At 39.3% G+C, this 24881-nt stretch overlaps 1 protein-coding gene across 1 annotated transcript; it reads right to left on the bottom strand.

Moving 5' to 3' along the window:
- Positions 1 to 4311: 4311 nt before the first annotated feature.
- On the bottom strand, positions 4312 to 24085 carry LOC134677271 (protein suppressor of hairy wing-like). Its single transcript, XM_063535702.1, has 12 exons — positions 23987 to 24085; positions 21793 to 21902; positions 20322 to 20453; positions 18547 to 19767; positions 17579 to 17706; positions 16762 to 16836; positions 15298 to 15427; positions 14181 to 14302; positions 10649 to 10822; positions 9179 to 9280; positions 6887 to 6985; positions 4312 to 4413 (listed from the first exon to the last, which is right to left on the bottom strand). The coding sequence occupies exons 3-11, from the start codon at positions 20346 to 20348 to the stop codon at positions 6904 to 6906; spliced, it is 2061 nt and encodes a 686-aa protein (XP_063391772.1). The 5' UTR covers positions 20349 to 20453; positions 21793 to 21902; positions 23987 to 24085; the 3' UTR covers positions 4312 to 4413; positions 6887 to 6903.
- Between the last annotated feature and the right edge of the window lie 796 nt (positions 24086 to 24881).

Raw genomic sequence — 24881 nt, 5'->3', positions numbered from 1 at the left:
ATTACTATAAACTTCCCCAAGTGTTCATTTTTCAAAAAAGAACTTAAATATCTTGGTTACATAGTTAATGAACACGGCTTTCAAACAGATCCTGACAAGGTTAAGGCAATACTTAACATCCCACCTCCCACAACTCCTCGAGAAGTTAAAAAGTTCCTAGGTACAGCAAGTTGGTATAGACGCTTTATCCCCGATTTCAGCACAAAGGTTGCACCACTAACTAAACTTACCTCCACTTCCAAAAAAGCACCACCATTTAAATGGACATCACTAGAAGACAATGCCTTTAAATCCATTAAAGAAGCTCTAGTCTCTACCCCTGTTCTTGCTTGCCCAGACTTCTCAAAAACCTTCGCAGTCCACTGTGATGCATCCAGCTTCGGCATCGGTGCCATGCTGACCCAAGAATTTGATGGCGTTGAGAAACCCATTGCTTATATGAGCAAATCCCTAACTGGTCCCCAAAGAAATTACTCAATTACAGAAAGAGAACTCTTAAGTGTCTTACTAGCCCTAGAACATTGGCGTTGCTATCTTGACAACGGCTTAAAGTTCACAATCTACACAGACCATTCCGCATTACAATGGTTTCTCCATCTAGATAATCCAACCGGACGTCTAGCCCGCTGGAGTATTCGTCTATCTACATTTAACTTCGAAATTAAACATAAACGTGGTAAAGATCATCTAATCCCTGACGCTTTATCACGCTTACCTTCAGTAGACGTTATTAACTACAATAGTTCTAATACCAATGACGACTGGTATAATAATATCTACGCTAAATGCAGTTCTAACCCCAACACCACTCCAGATTACATAATACATAATAATAAATTATACCGATACTCAAAAACCCCTTCGTTACTCCAATCTGAGTATAATTGGAAAGAAGTTATCCCACTAGAGTACAGAATACCCATTATCACAGAAAATCATTCCACCCCAACTTGCGCTCATTTCGGAACATTTAAAACATACAATAAAGTTAAATTGAAATATTTTTGGCCAGGAATGTACAAAGATATTTCAAATTTTATTGCCAAATGCGAGACTTGCTTAGCTTGCAAACACCAAACCCAACTAAAACTTGGCCTAATGGGTAAACCTAAGCAATGCTCTCGACCCTTTCAATGCATTTCAATAGATTTGATCGGCCCCTTGCCTACTACACTAAAACACAACAGATTCATCTTTGTCGTTACTTGCTGTTTTTCAAAATACTGCCTCCTCTTTGCGATTAAACGTGCTACGTCATCAGTAATCGTTCATATTCTAGAAAACCTAGTTTTCCTAGTGTACGGAATCCCACAGACCATAATTCTTGACCATGGTCCTCAATTCGTTAGTCAAGAGACAACGGATTTATTCCACTCCTATCAGATCCCAAAAATACACTATTGCGCAATTAAATGCGCCCAACCAAATCCCGTGGAGAGATATAATAAAGTTGTTACCACAGCAATATCCTCATTCATACAGGATGACCACAGGAATTGGGATATCAACCTACATAAGATACAATTTGCTATTAATACTTCCGTAAATGAAACAACAAATTATACTCCTTCTTTCCTTGTATTTGGTCGCGAATTAGTCACATGTGGATCAGCATACAATAAATCTGATCTCACAGATGATATTATATTCGCGCCCAGAGACGAATACGCTGATAATCTTGGTCTTCTCCAGCCTGTCTTCTCCGAAGTACAAGCCCGTCTTTGGAGAGCGCACCAAACCAATTCTTCATCGTATAATAAACATCACCAACATTTCGAATTCAACGAAAATGACATCGTCTGGAAACGAAATTACGCAATTAGTAATTCTCCTAAACACTATTCTGCTAAACTTGCACCCAAGTTTATTAAATGTTCTATCCTAAAAAAAATATCACCCTTAGTATATGTCCTACAAGACATGTCCGGCAGAATGCTCGGACGATGGCATATTAGAGACCTTAAACCTCTCCCCAAAATTCTAAAATAAATAATATACTGTTTTTCCTTAATTAGATTCTTATTTGGCTCAAACTTAGCTACTTTTCTCCTAAGCTCCTAACTTGTAAAATATTGTATATAATGTTATACATTTATAATTATATCTCATCCCCATTATACATTTCGGACTCATTACATTTCGTACATACCTACTTAGTACGAATTTATACGTTCATTTATACTATTTAATTTATATAACGTTATATTACGTTCATATAACGTTATTCAAAGCTAACTCTACCAGAGTTAGAACAATACTTATTTATATATTTCTTCCTTGACATAACGTTCATATTTATGTACTTAGGTACATACGTACCGTACAGTACATTTATTAATTCCATTAAGGAATTATCTTATGATATTTTGTAGTAATCCTACATTCCATACGGCATTATTTTGTTGAATAAATTTCAACAATCGTACTCTTTGTAGGTACACATTATTGTAGATATTATATTTAGATTCATTAATATTCAGCGGGTGGTTACTGATTAATAAGCCTTAATACCAATGGAGAGCGATTTAATGAGTACGTCCTCTACTTAAAGGAGTACTCTATTGAAACTTATTTTGGTTAAACAATTAACCAAAATTTTATAAGATGATGTATGAATGACCTTTGGTATGCATGTTTAAATCGCCTCTCTTGTATGATAAACATTGTATATAACATCCCCACCTTCTAAATTTATCACTCATACCCATATTCATTACATTATATTTACATTACGGAAAAATCCTTTGGCCATAAGCCCCAGGATTTTCCCTTCCAGGGCGACCCCGGTAGTGTAACGGTGCGTGTAACGAAGCGTTACACTATCGACCTTCATACTATTTCTGGCACCATACAAATTCTAAATTCCCTTTTGAAATTCAAATCCTATTCCAAATTCCATTCAATGATTTTGATTTTCAGTTCGATCACATACTTTGATCGATAAACATCATTTTATCTAACGGACTGTACTTCCCAAGTTTCTAAACACGACCGTTTAAGTGTGATTTTTATTAGTAAACGTAATAATTCATAAGTGCGTGCAGTTCAGTATAGTGCTCGTTTTGTGGCCCTGCACACCTTCCAGATATATATCTACATCATCACCAAGGCACATATTGTAAGTTATTTGATTTCTAACCTTCTGAATTACGAAAGTGTTTTTATACATACCTATCTGTTAACACGTAACCTGTATTGTTACAGGTGCCTTTTTATATAATTAATAAATACCCATCATCGCCCTGGTTCCCGACTTTGATTACCTTCCATCATCCTGGTGAGGCTCCCATCTGCCCCCTCACAATGTCTACCGGTCTGTTTTTGCTCAAGACCAGCTAAGAATCAACTGTGCCAAGTTTCAGCGCATAGTCACGAAGTGCAAGGTGTCGTGCAGTAACAAACCAGGCCCCGTAGCCAAGATGTTAATCGCTTACGCTCCGTAGCGATCGAAACGCAACTGTCACTGTCGCGCTAATATAGAAGAGTGATAGAGAGACATAATGCTTTTCGATGTCGAAGCGATAGCGATTGTAACCTTGGCTAGGCCGGCAGGTAATAGGGCGTGCCAAATAAATGGACATATGTACATACATACATACGCTCGAAAAACATTACCTTTCTTCTGATGCAGTCGGGTAAAAATACCGTTTTATACAATTTTTTTACTGGAAATGTATTTTTACCCGAAATTTCCTGGAACTATACCAACTTTTTGGCCGTCGCCGCCGTATCGCCGAAAACTACTTCTGAACTCGCGTTCGCACTGAATTCAAAGCAAGTTTGTATATTACAATAAAAACCATATATAATTAATGCGTTTTATTAACTATATACTTTCTACAAAATCACATGTTCGTTAGGATAAAATAAACCAATTCCGAAATGCCGTTTGCATGTGAATGCTGTATGCTTGGCCGTCTCTAGGTACCGCTGGAGAGACGAAGTGCAGAAAGACCTTAGCGAACTCGGCGCCGTCGACTGGAGAAAAAAGGCTTTGGACAGAGCAGCATGGCGGTCTTTTTTTTCATAATTCATAATACTTTATTTGCAAAAAAAGGAGTTACAAAACTTGGTACATTATATTTGTATGAAAGTCCATCCTCTTAACCGTCCTCGCACAGCATGCAAATCGTACTAACTAGCCTAAATCTAAATTATTTTATAAAATAACAATTGTATTTACAAATTATAACTAAAACAATAACATCTTTGGAGTCGGAGGCCAAGATTCACTTCGAGTCGTTGCGCCACAGCAGTAAGTAACAATAAGTAAGTAATTCGTCCATCCTCCCGTGCTCCCGGCGGCTAGGCGGCGCCGTGCGCGTGCGCGGCGTGCGCGCGCGCGGCGGCGGGCGACGACAGCCAGCGCGCGCACGCCGCGCAGCGCGAGTACCGCTTCTGGCCCAGGTGGACCTGCGACAGGGAATTATGTTTTCACCGCAGCAGCTCGAACAAGGGTACTTTGCTTCTTAAAAACAGTGAGCAAAATGCGATTTTGCTCACTGAATCATTTTGTCTCACTCATTGAGCAAAATCGCATTTTCCTCACTGAGTGAGACAAATGAGTGAGACAAAATGTCATTCAAGTGACCTTTATAGTCAAATGTCATTTCAACATGCGGGGTCTAATACAAGTTCGATATACATACCTACTTGGGTTCTATTATCTCTGTCCCTCTAGGTATGTTCTCACTGCTTAGTGTGAAAAATTTTGTGTACTACACGAGATCAAAGTTATTTACATCTCGTGCGCTTTTGAATCCCTTACTACGCTTAAGATTCTAAATTAGATTCACTCGCTACCCTCGTGAATCTATTATAGAATCTTTCGCTTGCACGGGACTCAAAATAAGCACTCGAAGAAATATCAAACTTTGATCTCTTGTTGTACAAATAACTATTTTTTAGCATCAGAAAGAACTTGAAAGAAGGTAAATGATCTTGAAATTTAAAATTAAAAAAAAACGCTTTTTAAACATCAGTAACTATTATGAAAACAGGAGAATATAAATGATCGTATTAGATTCATAATTGTTACATATTTGCCGTGACTTATTTTTAAAATGTGTTTTTTAATTAAAAGACCCATCAAGATTGTTTACCTTATTTCTAATGCTAAAAATGAACTTTAAATATCATATCATATCATTTATTCAGTAATGGTCATACATTGTCATTTATATATACAATTCACTTAATGAACTAAGGATAATATAAAATTAATTGAAAAAATTACATGTCCATTTGCATAATAAAATATGGAATGTTCATACTTTTATATAGTGTTTGGTACACCGTTTGCCAAATTATAAGGTCTAGCTTTTGCCCATGACTTCGTCTGCGTGGAATTAGTGACAGCAGCTAAAGTAGGTCTAGCGCCTGGGTAATGTTAACAGCAATCATTCAATTCGCGCATTGCTTACTTCAATTATTAGGCAATGCATTCACTCTTTCAATTCCACCCCCCTTTGCACTCTCTTCAGGGATGATTTCCGACATAAAAACTATCCTATGTCCTTCCCCGGGACTCAAACTATCTCTATACCAGATTTCAACTAAATCGGTTCAGCGGCTTAACGGTGCAGAGGTAACAGACAGACACACTTTCGCTTATAATATTAGTATGGATTTCGTCAGCTAGAAAACCATACATCGCAATTGTATGGTTTTCCAGCTGAAGATATAGTTACCGTTACACCAAGATAACTGCAAGTCTGCAGCGATTTTGATAGCACATCATGTGCAAGTGTTCTCTCTAACGTCAAACTTACGACTTACTACTTTACTTGACTTTATACTCGTATGTATGTATTTAGATGTAAGCTTGAGTATAAAATAACACTTGCACAGTTTGCACTATCAACATCGCTGTAGAGTTATGTTGGTCTAACTCTATTACACAATTATATCGTTTTTCAGTATTACATATTTCGCAATGATATGTTTTTCCAGTTTTTAATATTTTGCAATGATATGTTTTTCCAGTTTTTAATATTTTGCAATTGTATGGTTTCCCATTAGGGTAGGCAGATCAAAGTGCGATGTCGTATATTTATCGCGGTGTATTCCCATGTTCGCCGCACGTGCAGGAGGCGTAGGCGGGCACAAATGGGAACGATTAATTCCAATTTGTTCCAGGCAAAACAAATGGGAAAGCACCAATTCCGAGGCCGACGGGGCCAAATAGAATCATTCACAGGTGTGCCCGCTTCGGTTTGGCCCCATTTCTTCCCGGGACAAATGGGAATCGTTCGCATTTATTCCCGCCCTCTGAAAGTGGGGCGGGCGCAACTGGTAATACACCTTTATCGCCATTTACATTTAGTCATTTACAATAAACTGTGTATATGAATGAAGCGCTGGTGGCCTAGCGGTAAGAGCGTGTGACTTTCAATCCGGAGGTCGCAGGTTCAAACCCCGGCTCGGTACCAGTGAGTTTTTCGGAACTTATGTATGCACGAAATATCATTTGATATTTACCAGTCGCTTTTCGGTGAAGGAAAACATCGTGAGGAAACCGGACTAATCCCAATAAAGCTTACTTTCCCCTCTGGGTTGGAAGGTCAGATGGCAGTCGCTTTCGTAAAAACTGGTGCCTACGTCAATTCTTGGGTTTAATTGTCAAGCGGACCCCAGGATAACGCGAAGAAGAAGCGCCAACCCCAAGTGAATGGGACAAGGGCAAGAGAATGATGATGTGTATGTCGGCGGCCGATCGTAAGATCAGGCAGATCGTAATGTTCCTGTGTATTGTTTATGACGATAGCGAGGCTCCGTCGACTCAGGGAACGAGTCAAAGATTATCACGTTTTACGATATGCCTAGGAATTTCACGATCTGCCTGATCTTACGATTGGCCGCCGACATGTATATGAATTGGACTTACAGTTTTCTTATGTCGTGCTAAGTTGTTGGCGTTGAGGAACGCGCGCGGGCACCGCGGGCAGCGGTACGGGCGCTCCCCTGTGTGCGTGCGGATGTGCGCCTACACACACATGCATCACTAGTTCAGTTCACGTCATAGACTTAGGCACTGGTCACACCGCGAGCTATTAAGCTATGAGCTATCGGCTATAAACACGAACAAAAGATAAGCACTCCCGTGTAAATAAAAGAGACACGGCGATATATATAGTTACTCGCCCAGCGGTGAGCTATAAATATCGCCGTGTCTCTTTTATTTACACGGGAGTGCTTATCTTTTGTTCGTGTTTATAGCCGATAGCTCATAGCTTACTAGCTCGCGGTGGGACCAGTGCCTTAAGAACGTATAGACTTGTGCCGTCCAATGTGCGTTTCATATTATATGTTGGGTTAAGGGGCCCACTGATTAACAGTCCGCCGGACGGTATCGGCATGTCAGTTGTTCGGAGCTGTCATAATTTTGTTCTAACTGACAGGCCGATACCGTTCGGCGGACTGTTAATCAGTGGGCGCCTTTAGCATGTTAAGAGCGAAGAACATATGTATATAACAAAAACTCTGATAATAATGAAAAATATTTTCTGTATTGTTTGCAATATACAGGGTGAAATTTAATTCACTGGCCAAATTCATTCCCGGCACTAGGTTACACTTAAGGAACCTATTTAGCGAAAAAAAAGAGTACACTTTTTTTTAATTTTCATTTTTCAATTTTTAAATATTTTCCATGAGTCGTGGTCACCCTATTACCACAAATGTAAACAAACCTAATAGTAGGTTTTAACAACAACATCAGCAAAACCCTTATCTGACCTTCACTAAACCTTATAATCGTTGCAATAGAGTCCACCCCGTTAGTGTTCGCGATGGTAGGCAGGTTTATCAATTTCGAGGGTAGTCTAAACTAAACCATTCCGCGCTAGCGGTAAACATAACGGTAAGCATAAATGATTAGTCACTCGGGCGTCGCCAACCTTAAAACATCGCGCGCGTACTAAGGTTAAAAAAAAATGTTTTCGAACCGGGAATATTACGAAGTGGTACGGTGTGTTATTTATTAAGTGTTGAGTGTTTACGTGGTGCACAAATGGAATCCGTTCCACGCCTTCGCAGACAAGGATTGAATCCAAGAGTACCATCTCGTGGGACTTTCGTTAATTGCGTCGATTGTTAATCAAATGTACGTAAGTTGATTCAATTTTTTAAATACGCCTGAATGCAAAGATTCCTGACCTAGTTTTTGCTCATTGTTTTTAAGCCACGGACGTTTTGTTAATAATCATTCATTAGTCAGAAATAACATTTTAGATTAAAAATAACATTTTAGATTAAAAGCCCGTTAATATGAAAGGAAAAATTAGCAACTTATGTAGGTAATCTCGCTGCAATAGGGTTCATAATTGGTGACGCGATTGCAAACAGCGGGAGGGGCGGGTGTCAATGACCTTAACTGATAAGATAAAAGCGAGTGTAGTGGGTAGTTGTCGGTTCACCATAACGTACGAGGTTTTTAGGACAACTTGATGATGAGTTATTTCGAAAAAAATGTACTGAGCGGTATTAAAAGAAAAAACACGTGTTTAATATTTTTTCGAGCTCTTTCGGTTGTTTCAATTTGGCCAGTGAATTAAATTTCACCCTGTATATCTAGACAGAAAAACTAGGACTACATTTGTATGAAAGGTGATGTCGACCGGTTGTCCAATGTCATCTTTAGAATATATACAGGGTGGAAAGATAAGTCGGGCCCTGGAGGGAAACTACCTTAAATCCTTAAGCTGGATAATTTTACTTAAAGGAAACATTCCTTTATTTTTAAAAAGAAACAAAACTGCATTCAAAGATTTTCTAAAACAATAGCTTGCCTCGCCCGGGACTCGAACCGACTAAAAATTCCAAAAAATAAAAACTGGCAATTTTATTCCACTAGTCGATACAGTTAATGTTAATGATAACATTTCTCCAAGAAACATTAGTCTTACACTCGTCTGTCGTACAAAATATCCATAAAATCTAATATTTAGCACTTAGATTGTTTTTAGACAAGCCAAATTGAAGAAAAAAAGAAAAAAACTTTGAATGCAGTTTTGTTTCTTTTTAAAAATAAAGGAATGTCTCCTTTAAGTAAAATGAGCCAGCTTAAGGATTTAAGGTAGTTTCCCTCCAGGACCCGACTTATCTTTCCACCCTGTATAAGAATAAAGGGCAATTTGATATCTAAACATTGCAACAAAAGTATGTAATGAGGATTCACCTGCAGCGAGTGGTTGAGAGCGAAGCTTTTCGGGCATTGCTTGCAGGCGAATGGTTTCTCGCCCGTGTGTGATCGCTGGTGGTACGATAGGGCGGCTGCGGACTGAATACAAAAATATTATAACACATGTGAGTGTGTCAATTTCTTACCCCCTTATTTATAAACGTTTACTAAAGTTAACAAGCCGATAATAATCGTTTGTTCCTTTCTATCATACCAATACGTCGGAAAGGGACAAACGATTATTATCGGCTTGTCAACGTTTATGAAGAAGGGGGTCAGTGTCATTCTTTACTATGGTTACGGTTATTTACACAGGGGAATAACAATCTAGTTTACAGTACCACTACACTGTTAACTGTCCATCGGTGGACCTTATGCCTTTTGTAATAAGGCTCACCGATGTGCAGTTAGGAGTGTACCTGTTTGTACATAATGGAGCTAACGCACTAGTGCAATTCATCATCATCATCATCATCTCAGCCATAGGACGTCCACTGCTGAACATAGGCCTCCCCCTTTTTTGGGGGGTGAATGCCATAATCGCCACGCTTTGCAGGCGGGTTGGCGATCGCAGTCGAGTACACCGAATTTGACGGATGCTGCTGCCCGTCCACCGGTGGTCTTGGACGTGGTTTAAGGACATACCCGGGTCCTGGACGTAGTTTAAGGACATACCCGGGTCCTGGACGTAGTTTAAGGACATACCCGGGTCCTGGACGTAGTTTAAGGACATACCCGGGTCCTGGACGTAGTTTAAGGACATACCCGGGTCCGGGTCCTAGTGCAATTAGTAATTTATTATGCCGAAAATGTAAAGGCCCATATGTAGGTACTTATACTGTAGAACGTTCCACAATACAGGTGCGAACAGATAATTTGCAACTTGTGTCGATTTAAAACACTCCCTCGGTCGTATTGTAATTTATCGCCACTCGTACCACCACTGTAATTCTACCTATATTTACAAATAAAACATTTACTTATTTACTCGTTGCCTGTTTTTCGCACTTGTAGCGATTACAAAACATATGTTTGTAGGTATTATCATGCCGCGATCAGAAAGGGATTAGAAATGACAGATTTCCATACACTTACGTCTAAATCAATATGGATTGACAGCTATCTCAATCCCTTTTTAATTGCGTTTCAGTAATACGTTACGGTTGGTAATTACATTAGTAGATAACTCGCGACGACATTCTCGGCTCCATTCGGCTCAGCATTGCTCCGAGCAATTATTAGGGTTGACACAACTTGTCGTCTCTTTGCATGCACGGTCACTGATAAGATAGTGACATGAATTTTGACAACCCTAAATAGAAAGGGATAGTGCCATACCCACATTAGAAAGGCACAGCATGATACGTCTCTGAATCGCTGTCAAACTTCGGTTTTGTAGGTGTCCTTTCTGTACTACTATTATTTATTCTGTGGTAAATGTTACATATAAAGTAAAGTAAGGCTTACATGGTATTTCTTCCCGCAAAGCTCGCACATGGCGGGCTTGTTGCCGGGCGGGCGGGCGCGGGGGTGGCGGGGCGTGGACGCCGGCGCGGCGCGCGCGCGGGGCGTGGACGCGCCGAGGTGCGCGCGCAGGTAGTGCGCCTCGCGCGACTGCGCAGTTGAGAACCAGGCGGGACACTGTGCGAATAAAATTATAGCTAAATAATTAATATAGTACATTATTGTCGAGGCTCGGAAGTAGCTACTTGCAGGCTGAGGATTCGTTTTAAACGGACGACCTTGGGAGTCCGTTTAATTGAATCCGAAGCCAGCAAGTAGCCTTCCAGCCGAGTCATATATAGTGCTTTTCTCAAAAATGGTGCAAGAAATATAAATATCATAGAAATATTTTACAAAAGTAACGTTTTTACGTATATATTTTCACAGAAGAAAGCCCTTGCCGCCTTTTTATTTTTTTTAATAAAAAATAGAAGTGTATTTTTCTGCCGAAAATAAGCCAATCTATTTGAGACAACTAAATAGTCGCGGTACTAATCAGCTGTTTGGCTGTTTAATGGGCCTGTGCCTTCATTTGATATGGCCATTTCAACTTTTAAAAAGTTTGGAACTCGACAAATAATGAAATTTGTATGCAACATTGCAGTCCCAAAATCGAGACTGCAATGTTTTTAACTTTTTAAATTTTGACTGACCATAAACTAAGCGCTTCGCGACCTATTTTTTAGACGGCAAAGTCGACTTTGCCGTCCATTTTTGAGAAAAAGTATTATTCAAACAGCTTGGATACAGTCAGCAGCAGAAGTTGCTAAGCGGGCGAGGTGTTTACAATTACCTTGGTACGCTCTTAACAATAAAATGGCGTCAAGATCATTATGAACAGCTGAATTTCTGCTGCTGACTGTATTAGCTTGAAACGCAAATCTCGCAAAATTGTATTGACATGATATATGTCACTATAGAATTAGGCGTTACTTTGCGGAAACCTACACATTAAAACTAAAATATTACGTTGCTAATCCGTGAAATAATAACGTGCTAGTCAATCAGTGTTAATCCGTCATACTTACATGCTTGTCGAAGGCACTTGTCCCACCGCCGACGATGAGCGATAAGCGAGTAGAACGATAAACTAGAAACGAGTGGGCGAGCGGCGAGAAGCGAGTGTTAGCTCCAATAGTTTTGTCGCTCGGCTATAGGCGAGTGTTAGAGTGCGATGGGCAGCTTGAGTTCGAACTACGAAGCGAGCATCGCCGTGCGAGTACCGCTGAGCTAGTTTTATCTAGCGATGGGCGAGTCGAGTTATCTGATTCGAATAATCCGAATCAACCTACAGATGAGTTGATTCGAATCAAGATTATTGGCAATCCGAATCAACTCGGCCACTAAACTGACTGGTAACTTGGTATCCGATCCACTGACTCGGCGAATGAATCGCCAATTCACCAACTCTCCGAGCCGAGTCAACGCTACGCTGAGGCCATTCAAAAATAAACCTTAATTCGATAGCCCGAAGGTTCTTTTTACAACAACTGCCGCTTGATTCGCCGTTTCAATCCGAGTTGACTGGTACTATGATCATTCAAAAATAAACCTTAATTCCGTAGCCCGAAGGGTCTTTTTACAACAACTGCCGCTTGATTCGCCATCCCGAGTCGAGTTCACTGGTAGTATGGCCATTGAAAATTAAACCTTAATTCGGTGTCCTGAAGGTTCTGTTTACAACAACTGCCGCTTGACTCGTTTGCGGCTCCGCGGCCCGTGACCTTGTCGCGAACCACGCAAACCGTCGAGTCGAGTCAGTTCGAATTTCAACTCGGATCAGTGGCCGAATCGATTCGAATGATTCGAATCGAAAAAAAGTGGACTCGTCACATCGCTAGTTTTATCTTATCGCGGCGACAAACTAGTAGAGCGAGTGGTCTCGCCGGCAGTGTGAACAGCCAGCGATGAACTATTAATATATGTGTCTCTTTTACTAACACAGCATCCTAATCTTTTGTTCGTTTCTTGGGCGAGAAAATCGCCGATAGGTAATCGCTTACTCGCTCTTGGTGGGACAAGTGCCCAAAGGGTAAAAAGGTAGCCAATTACTAAGACTCTAGTGTCCGTCTGTCTGTCACCAGGCTGTAACTCATGAACCGTGATAGCTAGACGGTTGAAATTTTCACAGATGATGTATTTCTGTTGACGCTATAACAAATACTAAAAACAAAATAATAAATATTTAAGTGCGGTATACAACAAACGTGATTTTTCTGCCGTTTTTGCGTAATGGTACGGCACCCTTCGTGCGCGAGTCCGACTCGCCCTTGGCCGGTTTTTACTTACCATATGACATGGCGCGGGGGCGTCTGCGTGTAGTTTACGATGATTCAACAACGCCTGCTCCGACTCGAAACTATCGCCGCATGACGCACAAAAACTACAACAAATAATTTTAACTATAACAAATAAATTTAACTATCACTAAAAAATAAATAAATAAAACTTTTTTTGTTATATAATAATAATATAATTTATCAAAATAAATAAAATCAATTAAATTAAAATGCACAATAAATAAGAGGCGGGATTTCCGGTCTTTTACCGGCGGCCTTAAAGATCATGCATTCACTTTTTATTACATTGTATTGTAATCCGTGCCTGCTCGTATAGGACTCGCAAATGTTTAGGAGCCTTCTCAGTGCCTTCACCGATGGACTCAACAGCACCATGTCACAGTATACTAATAACAGTAGTGAATCTAAGGCCGCTCGGCAAGTTATTTGCCTACTCTTGCGTTGGCGCTTAGGGTTGTCACTTTTATTGTACCTTCATACTGATACGCGACCCGGCCGCCGCGCCCCGCGCCCCACGGCGGGTCAACGTCACCTTCTCGTAACTCATGAGGCCCTGGTACTTGTTCCGCGCTAAATTCAATTTTCAAAGAGTTTTTTCTCGATTTTAGCCACCGTAGCCTATGGAGAGTAACAAGTAACGCTAAGCGGTATTCGTAGGCAATGGATGTTCCTATATTAAGGGTGTCACATGTGCGTTTCTGACTTATGATGTAATTGTTCCTACTATACAATACGACCGCGGCGAGCTGTTCTGAGGCCTACCGAGAGCAGACAAATGCGAGCGAGTGGGCAGCGTACTCGAATGCACGCAATCACAGTCGCGGTACGGCCCACACTGCCGCCACCGTATTCCCCCGTATTTTATGCTAATGTTGCGTGGCAGCGCGTGCGTACACGGCGTCCGACGCGCACGCACACATTCAAGCCGGCAGCGGCACATTTCTATGAAGATTCACTACTGTTCTTGTACTGTGACCATGTCGTCTGCGTAGCTGATGTTGTTTACACAGACACCGTTCACGTGACACCCCACATGCGTGTTAAACTTTTTTTCGCGATTTCGGGGTTGGTCCCATACTAAAAGTTGCTCAGCATAATCCCAAAACCTCCCTGGCAACGGGAATGCAGTTATTTTTAGCCACCGTGTATTTTACTTTTAAAAGATCATAACGACAGTTTAGGTAAGTAAGAATTACCGTAGATCAGAATGACAGCTGTTCCCAGACACCTCCTTGTGCCGAAGATAGGCGTCCGAGTTCTGGAACTGTATACGGCAGGTGAAGCAATACGATTCCACGGAGTCCTCGCCGTTGGTCACCTACAACGGAGACAAGTAAAGACAAAGTCACATAAAGAACAATATTTGGGACACCGAGCTTTGCCCGGAAAACATATAAAAAGCTCAAAAATGCGCGTTTTCCCAGAGATAACACCTAGCTAGATCGAATAATCGCACCCGAAAACCCCCATATAGCAAATTTCATCGAAATCGTTAGAGCCGTTTCTGAGATCCCCAATATATATATATATCTAAATAAATAAACAAGAATTGCTCATTTAAAGGTATTTGATTAGGGTCTCTGTACCAAACTATAATTCGCTTTTTTAGCATTAGAATGAAGGTAAATAATCTTGACGTGTCTTTTAAAAAAAAAATATTGAAAAACGCTTTAATAAATTTGTTTATATTACTTATGAAAGCAAAATAATGTAAAATATCGTATATGATTTATAATTCTAACATATTTGCTGTGACTTATTTATCAATGGTGATTTTTAATAACAAGACATGTGAAGATTACCTTCTTTCTAATACTAAAAAAAACGAACTACTTATAACTGTTTCTGTTTAGTCCAATTGTTGACAAAACAGTAGGGGTACTCTTTTTTAGGGTTTCGCACCGAAAGAGTAAAAACGGGACCCTATTATTAAGACTCCGCTGTCCGTCCGTCTGTCACCAGGCTGAATTTCATGAACCGTGATAGCTAGACAGTTGAAACTTTCACAGATGATGTATTTCTGTTGCCGCTATAACAACAAATACTAAAAATAGAATATAGTAAATATATAAGCGGGGCTCCCAATGCTCCCATACAACAAACGTCATTTTTTTGCGTAATGGTACCCTTCGCGCGCGATTCCGACTCGCACTTGGCCGTTTTTTATTTCTTGGTAAATTGTGCAAAATAGTTTAAATAAATAAATAGTATTCTTATTCTATTCTTTTTCTTATTTATAGTTGCAATAAAAGTTTATCAGAAAGGCTTGCGAAAATAGAACGAAATAGATGGTCCTGAAACGTAGGGACTCACCGTGGGGTGCCTCCGGCGCGTGTGCTGGCGCAGCCCCCGCGCCCCCACGCACGGCGCCCCGCACTGCGCGCACCACACGCACGCGGCCGGGTGCTGCAGACGTATGTGTGATAGGTGCGTCGAAGCCTTGCTGCGATAGAGAAAAAAACGTTTCATTTGCACCTTGGAGGATATAACTGAGACTGATAGTTGTACACAACTAACCTCTCGATTGAAAATAAACATTATTTTTTTTCCCAAACGGCCATTAACCTTTTGAACGCCAATGACGGATTGATCGGTCACAGACTACAGAGCAACGTAGACCTACGTGCATATGCATAAAGTTCAATTTCAGTTTTGACACTTCGGTGACGTGGCGTCCGAGTGACAGCTTAAAGGCCTAGCTGTGCATACCGGCTTGCGTGTGCGTGACGGGCGCATGTGCGTGCGCTAAAATGTTGGAGCCGCACACGCACACGTCACGCAAGCGGTGTGCCGTCTCTCATAAGGATCTGTATACTACAACGCCGCACGCAAACGCAGCCGGTGTGCACAGGCCTTTAATGTTTGACACGGCGTCGACAAGGTTAAGAGGCGTTCCCCTCTGTCGAAACTCTATGGCCTATGGTCATACACATTGTACGGACTGACGTTTATTTGACATGGCTACTTTTACGTTATGTAGGTATACATTTTACGTGCCCCTCCCCCGCAAAAATCGGCAGACTGTTTTGTACAGAAAATTACAGAGAAGGCGTCTCCATTTGGTTAAAAATATCCTCCAAGTTTTGCACTGTGTATTATTTCAACAAAATATCTAATAAACTTTTAAGAGTCAGCTACACTAGAATCTTCTTTCCAGCGTTTTTACCGGCTAATTGACATTGGAAGATGAGCATGGCAATTGCAATGTCATCATCATTTTCCTCGCGTTATCCCCGCATTTAGCCTGGGGTTCGCTTGGCAACTAATCCCAAGAATTGGTGTGGGCACTAGTTGTCACGAAAGCAACTGCTACCTGACCTTTCAACCCAGAAGGCAAACTAGGCCTTATTGGAATTAGTCCGGTTTCCTCACGATGTTTTCCTTCACCTAAAAGCGACTGGCGAAATATCAAATGATATTTGGTACATAAGTTTCGAAAAACGCATTGGTACGAGCCGGGGTTTGAACCCGCGACCTCCGGATTGCAAGTCGCGCGCTCCTACCGCTAGGCCATGTCATCATTAATGTCAAATTTCTATTAAAATATCACATCTAATAGAGTGCACTCAACTGATAACCGATAACGATCTTTCGCGTGTGCAGCCTAACAATCGGTATTGGAAATGGTCCCTTCACTATAGCGCGCCAAGGACTGACAGATTAGCATCGCTGCAATGGCGGCGTAAAGCTTCCCAAGTGATGTCTCTTTTATTGTATTAAATCCTTTATTTGATGATGATTGGTGTTTTAGTTTAATACTACATTGTTGTAACTCACCCAAATTGTTCGCCGCAGTACTGGCACGGGAACGTCCGTCCGGCGTGCCAGTGAAAATGCTCCTCCGCGCGCTCCCTGCCACAAACACACCTATTACATGTACTCTACACTCAGCGTCATATACACGATGTGACATGAGGAAACGGAATAATTTTAACAGCGTAATCCTGGTCATATTTAGAGACAAAAATGTCCTGTAAACTTTTTTGAAATTCGCCTAGTTTCAGAGATAATCTTAATTTAAAAAAAAAAACAAGTTTTTATTGTTACATAATGTAAAAGGCCTTTTTGACGGTGATGTTGCTGCTATGGGACGTAGTCTAAATATCCTTCTTGATAAATGTCAAAAAGTAACAAGCAATACTTTGCAAAAAATAGGTTTTACGAAAAAAAAATTTTAAAATTAATTTTTAGGTGACAAGTTTACCAATAACATTTATTTTTTATGTACAAATACATTAAAAAAAAAAACAAAACAAAATAAAATATTTTTTGGCGAAAGTTACCTAAACTAATATTTCATTTTTTCCTCTTTTGGCCTCAGAAATGCGCGGTTAAAATTATTCGGTTTCCTCAGGTTACACCGTGTAGGTAGCATCCAAAGTATTCAAATAGTTTGGTATCCATATTATTTTATTATATGTAATTTGTATGGCATCTCAAAAATATCTGACATTACGATGTCTAGATTGTCTATAAATCGTATTGTTGGAATGTCACTGACGTCACGTTTGATTACACGATAACACACGTAAGGATGAATACACTTCAGGAAACCATACAGTTGCGAAACATGTAAACACATAATCGTCCTTACCTGGATCTAGCAACGACTTCGCAGCGCGTGCAGCAATACTTGAAGCGGTGGGTGTCGGCGTGGCGGCGCCGGCGGGCCTCGGACTTGTGCCGCGAGTGGCAGATGTCACACAAGAATGGACCGTAACTCTATGGAAATAAAAACGAACTTATTTATACCTATGACACAACACAACACAAGCCTTCTTGAGCTTACCGAGAGGCTTAGTCAATTTGTGTAAAAATGTCCAATGATGTTTATTATTTAACAATACAAAAACTGGTCACAAATAGTCAACTCTTTTTTACGGTTCCGTACCTCAAAAGGGAAAAACGGAACCCCTATAGGATTACACGTGCTTCTGTCTGTCACAGCCTATTTTCTCGTAAACTACTGAGTCAAAAATTTTGAAAAATAAATACACAAAATAGTTCTTTACCTATACAGACAGGAAAACCTATTAGAAATGTGTAGTCTGTGAGTCGGACTTAATGTACGGAACCCTTGGAACGCGAGTGCGACTCGCACTTCGCCGGTTTTTTAAAACTATTGAATACTATGTATTTCAGATTTCAATGTCTTAAATTTAACGTCAAATTAATTGAATAACATCTGCTAACGATACCTGACCGTTTCGCCCGAGACAGTGAGTTTTTCTACTTTTCCCTTATTTCTAAGCATTCTAACTGTAAAGTTTTAGGCAATACTTTGTCTGTGAGTATCTATACTTCGTTTTTTTATCATTAGAAATAAGGTAAACAATCTTGATGTGTCTTTTAATTGAAAAACACATTTTAAAAATGAGTTACGGCAAATATGTAACAATTATGAATCTAATTCTTCTGCTTTCATAAGTAATAGTTTTCGATTTTTAAATAGCGTTTTTAATTCAAAGACATGTCAAGATCGCTTACCTTCTTGCAAGTTCTTCCTAATGCTAAAAAAACGAACTATATGTAACGTAACTGTGTTATTCACAAGAAACTTACCGGTTGATGCACTTTTAGATGGTTCTCATACGTCGTCATTGTTTTGAATCCTTTTGCACAATCAACACATTTGTACGGCGCACTTACATACAATGCTCCTTCTCTCTTCTTCTGCAGTTCTTCCAACTGCTCTTCTGTGCTTAGCTCGAATATTCTAAAGTTAAAATCAGATCCAAATTTTATGAATTCTTTTGACAATTCTGTTTTAACGTTATCATCAATTGGTAGTTCTGCTTTAGTTGTTATTGGTACTGAAGTAGATTTTATTTCGTTTGATTCATCTTCTATCTTAAATGTTTTATCATTTTTATTATTATACGCTCTTGGAATATTTTTGCCATTGTTTAGTTTAGTTCCTTTATTAATAAGTTTCAATTTAAAAAGATTTTTCACGGGGTTGATTGTTTTCTTATTCTTGGTTTTATTTGAATGTCGTTCTTTGAAGATAACATTTTCGTCTTTATTAGTCACGTTAGGTATTATCTCTCTAAGTAAAGAATCTTCATCTGTTTTTTTAGAAATGACATGTTTTTTCACAAATTCAGAATCACCAGTCTCAAGTAGAAATTTCTCATCGAAATAGTCGTGGTCTAGAATAAAGTTGTTGAAAGTGTCAACTAGATTTGAATCATTATCATTTAAGTCATTAGCATTCATTGAAACATCATTAAATGTTAAATCTGATGGTAGATCATTAATATTTGCCTTAAGCACTTCTTCCGCATCACGAAACGTGCTACTAGTATCTTCATTTTTTACAGCAATAAGATTATTTACATTATCATTCGACTTTTTAATACAAACTTTATCCTTTCCTTTAAAAGCTTTGCTGATAATGTCTCCAATATCATTATTTATGTTCTTATTGCTCATATCATTTAAATCATTATTGATTTTTCCTCTGAACAATTCTTCAACATTAAAGGTTTTAGCTCGATCTATAAAAGGGCTTCCATCATTTATGTCCAACTCATTATCACTCAAATCTAGATCTACGTCATCATTCAACGTTTTAGTTATTTCTTCAAAATCTAGAACATCTGTGAGTCCGTGTGTGTCGTCTTTATCAGTAGTTTTGTCGTGATCTGGGCGTGTACATTTCTTTATGCCGCTGTCATCTTCATGTACCATATAGATGATTTTAGAGTTTATGTCGATTGTGAAATTAAGAAGGAGCTTGTTCGATGCTCTATTGACGTTGCGAACTATATTCGTAGTGAGCTGAAAATGTAAGCATATTAGATCTAGCTAGCCAATTTATTGTGTCCCTACGTGAATAGTCAGTGGTCCCGTGGTGGGCGGGGGAGGTCGCACTTTATTTCTGATTTTCGTTACAATTATTTCCAAAAGTATTCACTGATTCAAAATAAAAATTAAAGACCTATGAAATAATGTGCCACACGTTGACATATATTTTTATATTTAGTTACCAGTATAAAGTGGCGCCCCTAAAAATATATTTTTGTGAATTTTAATTTCTAAACCAGTGGTGGTCAAAGTACGGCCCGCGGGCAAGATCCGACCCGCGAAAGATCCTTTGAAAAAATGTGTTATATGACCAGCGATATAATAATAAAGCAATTTTGCTGTAAATCTGCCCTCTTCTGAAATTTCTTCAATTTTTGGCCCCTCGTGAAGAAAGTTGGCCCACCACTGTTCTAAACTAAGTAGTAGCTCACAAAATACATGTAGATCGGACAGTAGGACAAGACTAAATAAGCTATAAGTCTTTCACTTTTTTCTATTTTGGCTACGGAACTCTAAAAAGGACTCACCGCACAGTGCTGTAGTATATCATGCATGAGGCGGTGCGCGGTGCCGCAGCGCTCCTTAAAGGACCTGTATTTGTGCAGTAATGTGCCGCAGCAGCCGCAGATGTGCTGCGGCAACCTGTCTGTTTGTCACACCTGCAATACAGCTTATGTCACAATAGTAAAATATAAAACATACCATAGGACACATATCAAACTAGTCCCATAGTAAGCTTAATAATGCTCAATAGACATAGAAAACATCCATAACTAAGGAAACACAGAAAGGAGCTAAAAAAGAATTCCAATTTCCATCCTTACTTGGTAGATATTCCACCAATTCGCACGAAGCGCTTTGCTTCTACTTTCCTTATGCGCACTGCCAAGGAATGGAATTCCCTGCCGGCGTCTATATTTCCGTGTTCTTATAACTCGGCAACCTTCAAATCAAGAGTGAACAGGCACCTTCTGGGCGAGCTCGCTCCATCGTAGGCCACGTCTACGCCTCGGCTAGTCTGTGGCCATGAGTAAGCCCATTCATAATAAAAAAAAAAGAAATATGGCGCAATTTACAAAATATATAAAAATGACAAAGGTAATGGGTGTGTCAGCCATTCATTACAATTCAGTCATTTGTGACACAAGCTTTTATCACTGCCGTTTATTCTCTTTCAACAGATAACTAATACTCATCAAGACAATTCTAACAAACCCAAACCAGGGGTGCGAATCTCCTGACTTCGGTCAAACTCGGCTCCGCTCGGCTCAGCATTGCTCCGAGCAATTATTAGGGTTGGCACCACTTGACTTCCTTTTGCGTGCACGACCACAGATAAGATAATCACTTGATTTTTGACAAAAAGGGATAGTGCCATATATTAGAAAGGGACACCATGATTCGACCCTGAACCGCTGTCAAACTTCGGTTTTGTAGGAAGTTTCCTTTCTGTACGGTAGTACTATTAATTATTCTGTGCCCAAACATAAGAGGAGCATTGTTCTATCGCAGAGTTTCTATGTCCATCATCAGATCAGCTTGATGGCATAATGTTGCATTGCAGTGTCACCCAACTAACACATTTAAGTCAATTGAATAATGGGGAGTGGGTTTAATTTAACTTACAAGATTAATAAAATACAAAAAATACAAAATTGTTTATTTCATAAAAAAACTGTACATATAATTTAAGGGATGGCGTCTCCCGAATATATTTGCCTGCATTGGGAGGCACCTTTCTTCCGTAATTATTGAAAAATAATACTAAGCTAGAAGGAGATTTGACCCAAACAATAATAAATTACAAATAAACATTGCAAGTTAAATAAAAGCTTGAAAAAAACTTGCTAAAAGCATTGACTTGGAATTTAAGAGGTTTAGATGTTTTAATAGCGCAGAGTCTTGTAAAAACGAGCCGAATTCTTCAAATATAGACTCAAGATCCTACCAACACTAGGAGTAACAGAATGAAAAGAATAAATTGTATAGACTACTCACCGGCATGCCTGACAGATATTCATATGTTTCCTTCAGAACACCAGCAAGCTTGTACAGTTTGGTGTCCGTGGCGAGACACGCGCGGCACGCCAGTAGAGTAGGCTCCAAGCCTGCTTCAAACATTGTAAACATTAATAATAATAAAAGATGTTTATGCCAAATTTGAATATAGGTACATAATAGGTTTTTATAGCCTGAATGAATTCTACAATTTATTATTATGATGCAATTTACATTTTAATGTATCAAATTTATTTTTTTCTCTATACTCATATAATGCGTATTATTGTAAAACGAATTGACATATTTAACAATTTGACACTAACCAAAGCTATGAAAATATAAAAAAATATAAAAATAATCACCAAATGGAGAGGTCCACTTGGCAAAAGAGGCCGGGGCAGACCATAAATGCGTTGGGAGGAAGACTTAAAAAGAACAGCCGGCACAGACTGGATGGCGACAGCACAAGACAGGGACAAATGGGCAGCAATGGAGGAGGCCTTTACCCACTAGGGATTCATTAGTAAAACACATATCATAAGTCATAGTTTTATTTTAAATTTTTCAAGTAAACACTTTACAATGAATAAAGGGCTTTTTTATTTTATTTTATTTACTAACCGCAACTGTAATAATAATCTAATCTGTACCCATATAGGTACTGTAGTAATCTATCTTATGTAAATAAAATTATGACATGTATAAATAAATGAGTATGAATAATAAAAGTACACAATAATGCTTACAAACTAATTGAAAGGGAAAGTGGCTCAGCTTATGTCTGTGCCAAAAGGCTTCGGGCCATAGAGGTACAATAACATAGAGAAGACACGGGGGAGTGGCCAAATGACCGAACGAGATACACTTATAGAACTTTCAGTAGGAGTAGCAGAGAAAGCGGTACTATTGCTTGTCCTTGTCACAGTCTCACTTTTTGTTTGTTCCCCACCTTTTTGTTAGCATGGGCAGGCCTATGGAACTCTCCGCGCGAGCTCGGATTAATACCTACGAGTCGGCTCCCGTTCACGGTAGATAGGCAAGCCAGTTGGTTGCCACACGCGCTCACGTACGCACGTCACCGCGCGCCGCACTTTCAATTTTTACGATAGTTACAATACAAGCTACGTAGTAGGTGCCTACCTACTATTGAATTTCTTTAATTAAACATGTAATGTTTTTTATGTATGACAAATGTATAGTTTTAGATATCTATCTATTTGAAATAGGTTGAAGTAAATGTTTATTTTAACGACAGTAAGTTAACTTTACACCGGAAAGTGCCTACTCATTTTTGCTCTGGTTAACTTATAATTAGTTACCTGTATTGATGGGGATTTTATTATTTTTCTTTATAGTATAACATTTATCCCTATCTGGTTTTAAATTACACGAAGTTTTAAAACTAATTCTTGCTGGGATTATTGCGCGGCTTATATAACGGCGTAAACACTGCGGTTACTGCAGGGACATATGACCTTTTAAAAAGACTATTTCGCAAACACTAACGCATAATTGGAATATTAGGTATACTTTAAGATTTAGCTTTCCTTTTATTTCACTCTGCTGTTTACGTAGGTATTTATTTATCATTTCTAAGCGTCAGCAACCCTAGCGTTGTGCCGGTGCGCGCGGTGCGGGGAGCGGCGCGCTGAAGGTCACTCCATTGTATTTTTGTGTAGGTATCAAAACAGTAGGTATTTGCGTTTTATTTGAGAGATAAGTATCTGTTCGTAAGAACTATTATATAATCTGTGGCATGGGCTATGGTGGGCAACAAATAACCCGACCGAATTACGTAGATTGTTTTTGGTATATTGTCAGGAATGTTAAAACGTGTTTTTAATATTGTCGCATTGCGTATGTTTTGTCCCTCACGGAGGCACGCGCACACCACTTCTATAGGATGCTACTTCTATGCTTCGGGCATTGTTGTTGTTACTTTATTATATCACAAGGAAAAGGTGGATGGACTGTGAGATATGGAATGATGGTTATGGAACCATAGGATGGAGATGGATATGAAACGAACGCAAGTGAATGATGAGATGACGGGCGACAGAAAGGTATGAAGAGAAAGACATGCGTCGACCCCAAGAGAATAGGACAAGGGCAAGAGAATGATTATGACTTTATTATATCATCATTCAATTATTGTTACCTAATAATACACAATTAAAAGACTAATAGTTACCGGGTGGCATCTGAGAAACGCCGGCATTGTAGTTATTGTTAAACATCTTGATCTTCTTCATTCTGTTTGAAATATATTGATTTTTATTACCAACAAAATCTACAGTCTTATATGAGTCGTATCGACCAATATTGACATTGTCGGGCATCATTTGGGCATTGACCCAATTTTCCTTGCTGTCAAGTGTCAATGTGACGTTCATTCATAGGGCTGCCAGTAAAAAAAAAACGGTTAATGCTGAAGCATAGACATAATATATATATAGACGTAGTCTCAGCGAGCTGTCACTGTTGCCACTTTTGTTTAGTGTACGATTAACAATGAGGCCCACGTTGCTGTAGCCATGTCGATAAAGTCATATCGATAAACTATCGACATTTCTTGCAATTTTAATTTTACTTCAAAGGCTTAACGATACCTAAAATGACCAAAAACGCTTTTATTCTTTATTGTGGTTATCAGATCACAATTTTATAGTCACGCCCCAGCAGGGAACCAAGGGAAAGTTCAGATATTTAATTAAAATACATAAATACCTCCTAAAATAGGTGTTCCGCAATAATTGAATTATATTATTATATTATAATATATTCATTATCCATTAGCATTTCAATAATGTTTATGTTTAACGAAGATATTGAAGCTTCAATTAATCGCTATTTCGTTCCGCTGTGTAGCGTTTATCGATATATAACATGATTAAAATCGACTTTTCACATCCCTAAAAGAGCACACATATACGCTTTTACGCACACATACACAGGGTGGGCGCATCAAGAAAGGCAACACTTGATTTGAAGTCCGCCTTGTCAACAGTATGGTTGTCCTTTTTTGGCAAACGGCATTTTAAAAGAGCGAGGTGAGAGAAATGATACTAGTTGCTGCGTCGTGAAAG

Source organism: Cydia fagiglandana, chromosome 26, assembly GCF_963556715.1.
Source record: "Cydia fagiglandana chromosome 26, ilCydFagi1.1, whole genome shotgun sequence".
Classification (NCBI taxonomy): domain Eukaryota; kingdom Metazoa; phylum Arthropoda; class Insecta; order Lepidoptera; family Tortricidae; genus Cydia; species Cydia fagiglandana.
This window is presented reverse-complemented; position numbering and strand designations above follow the sequence as displayed.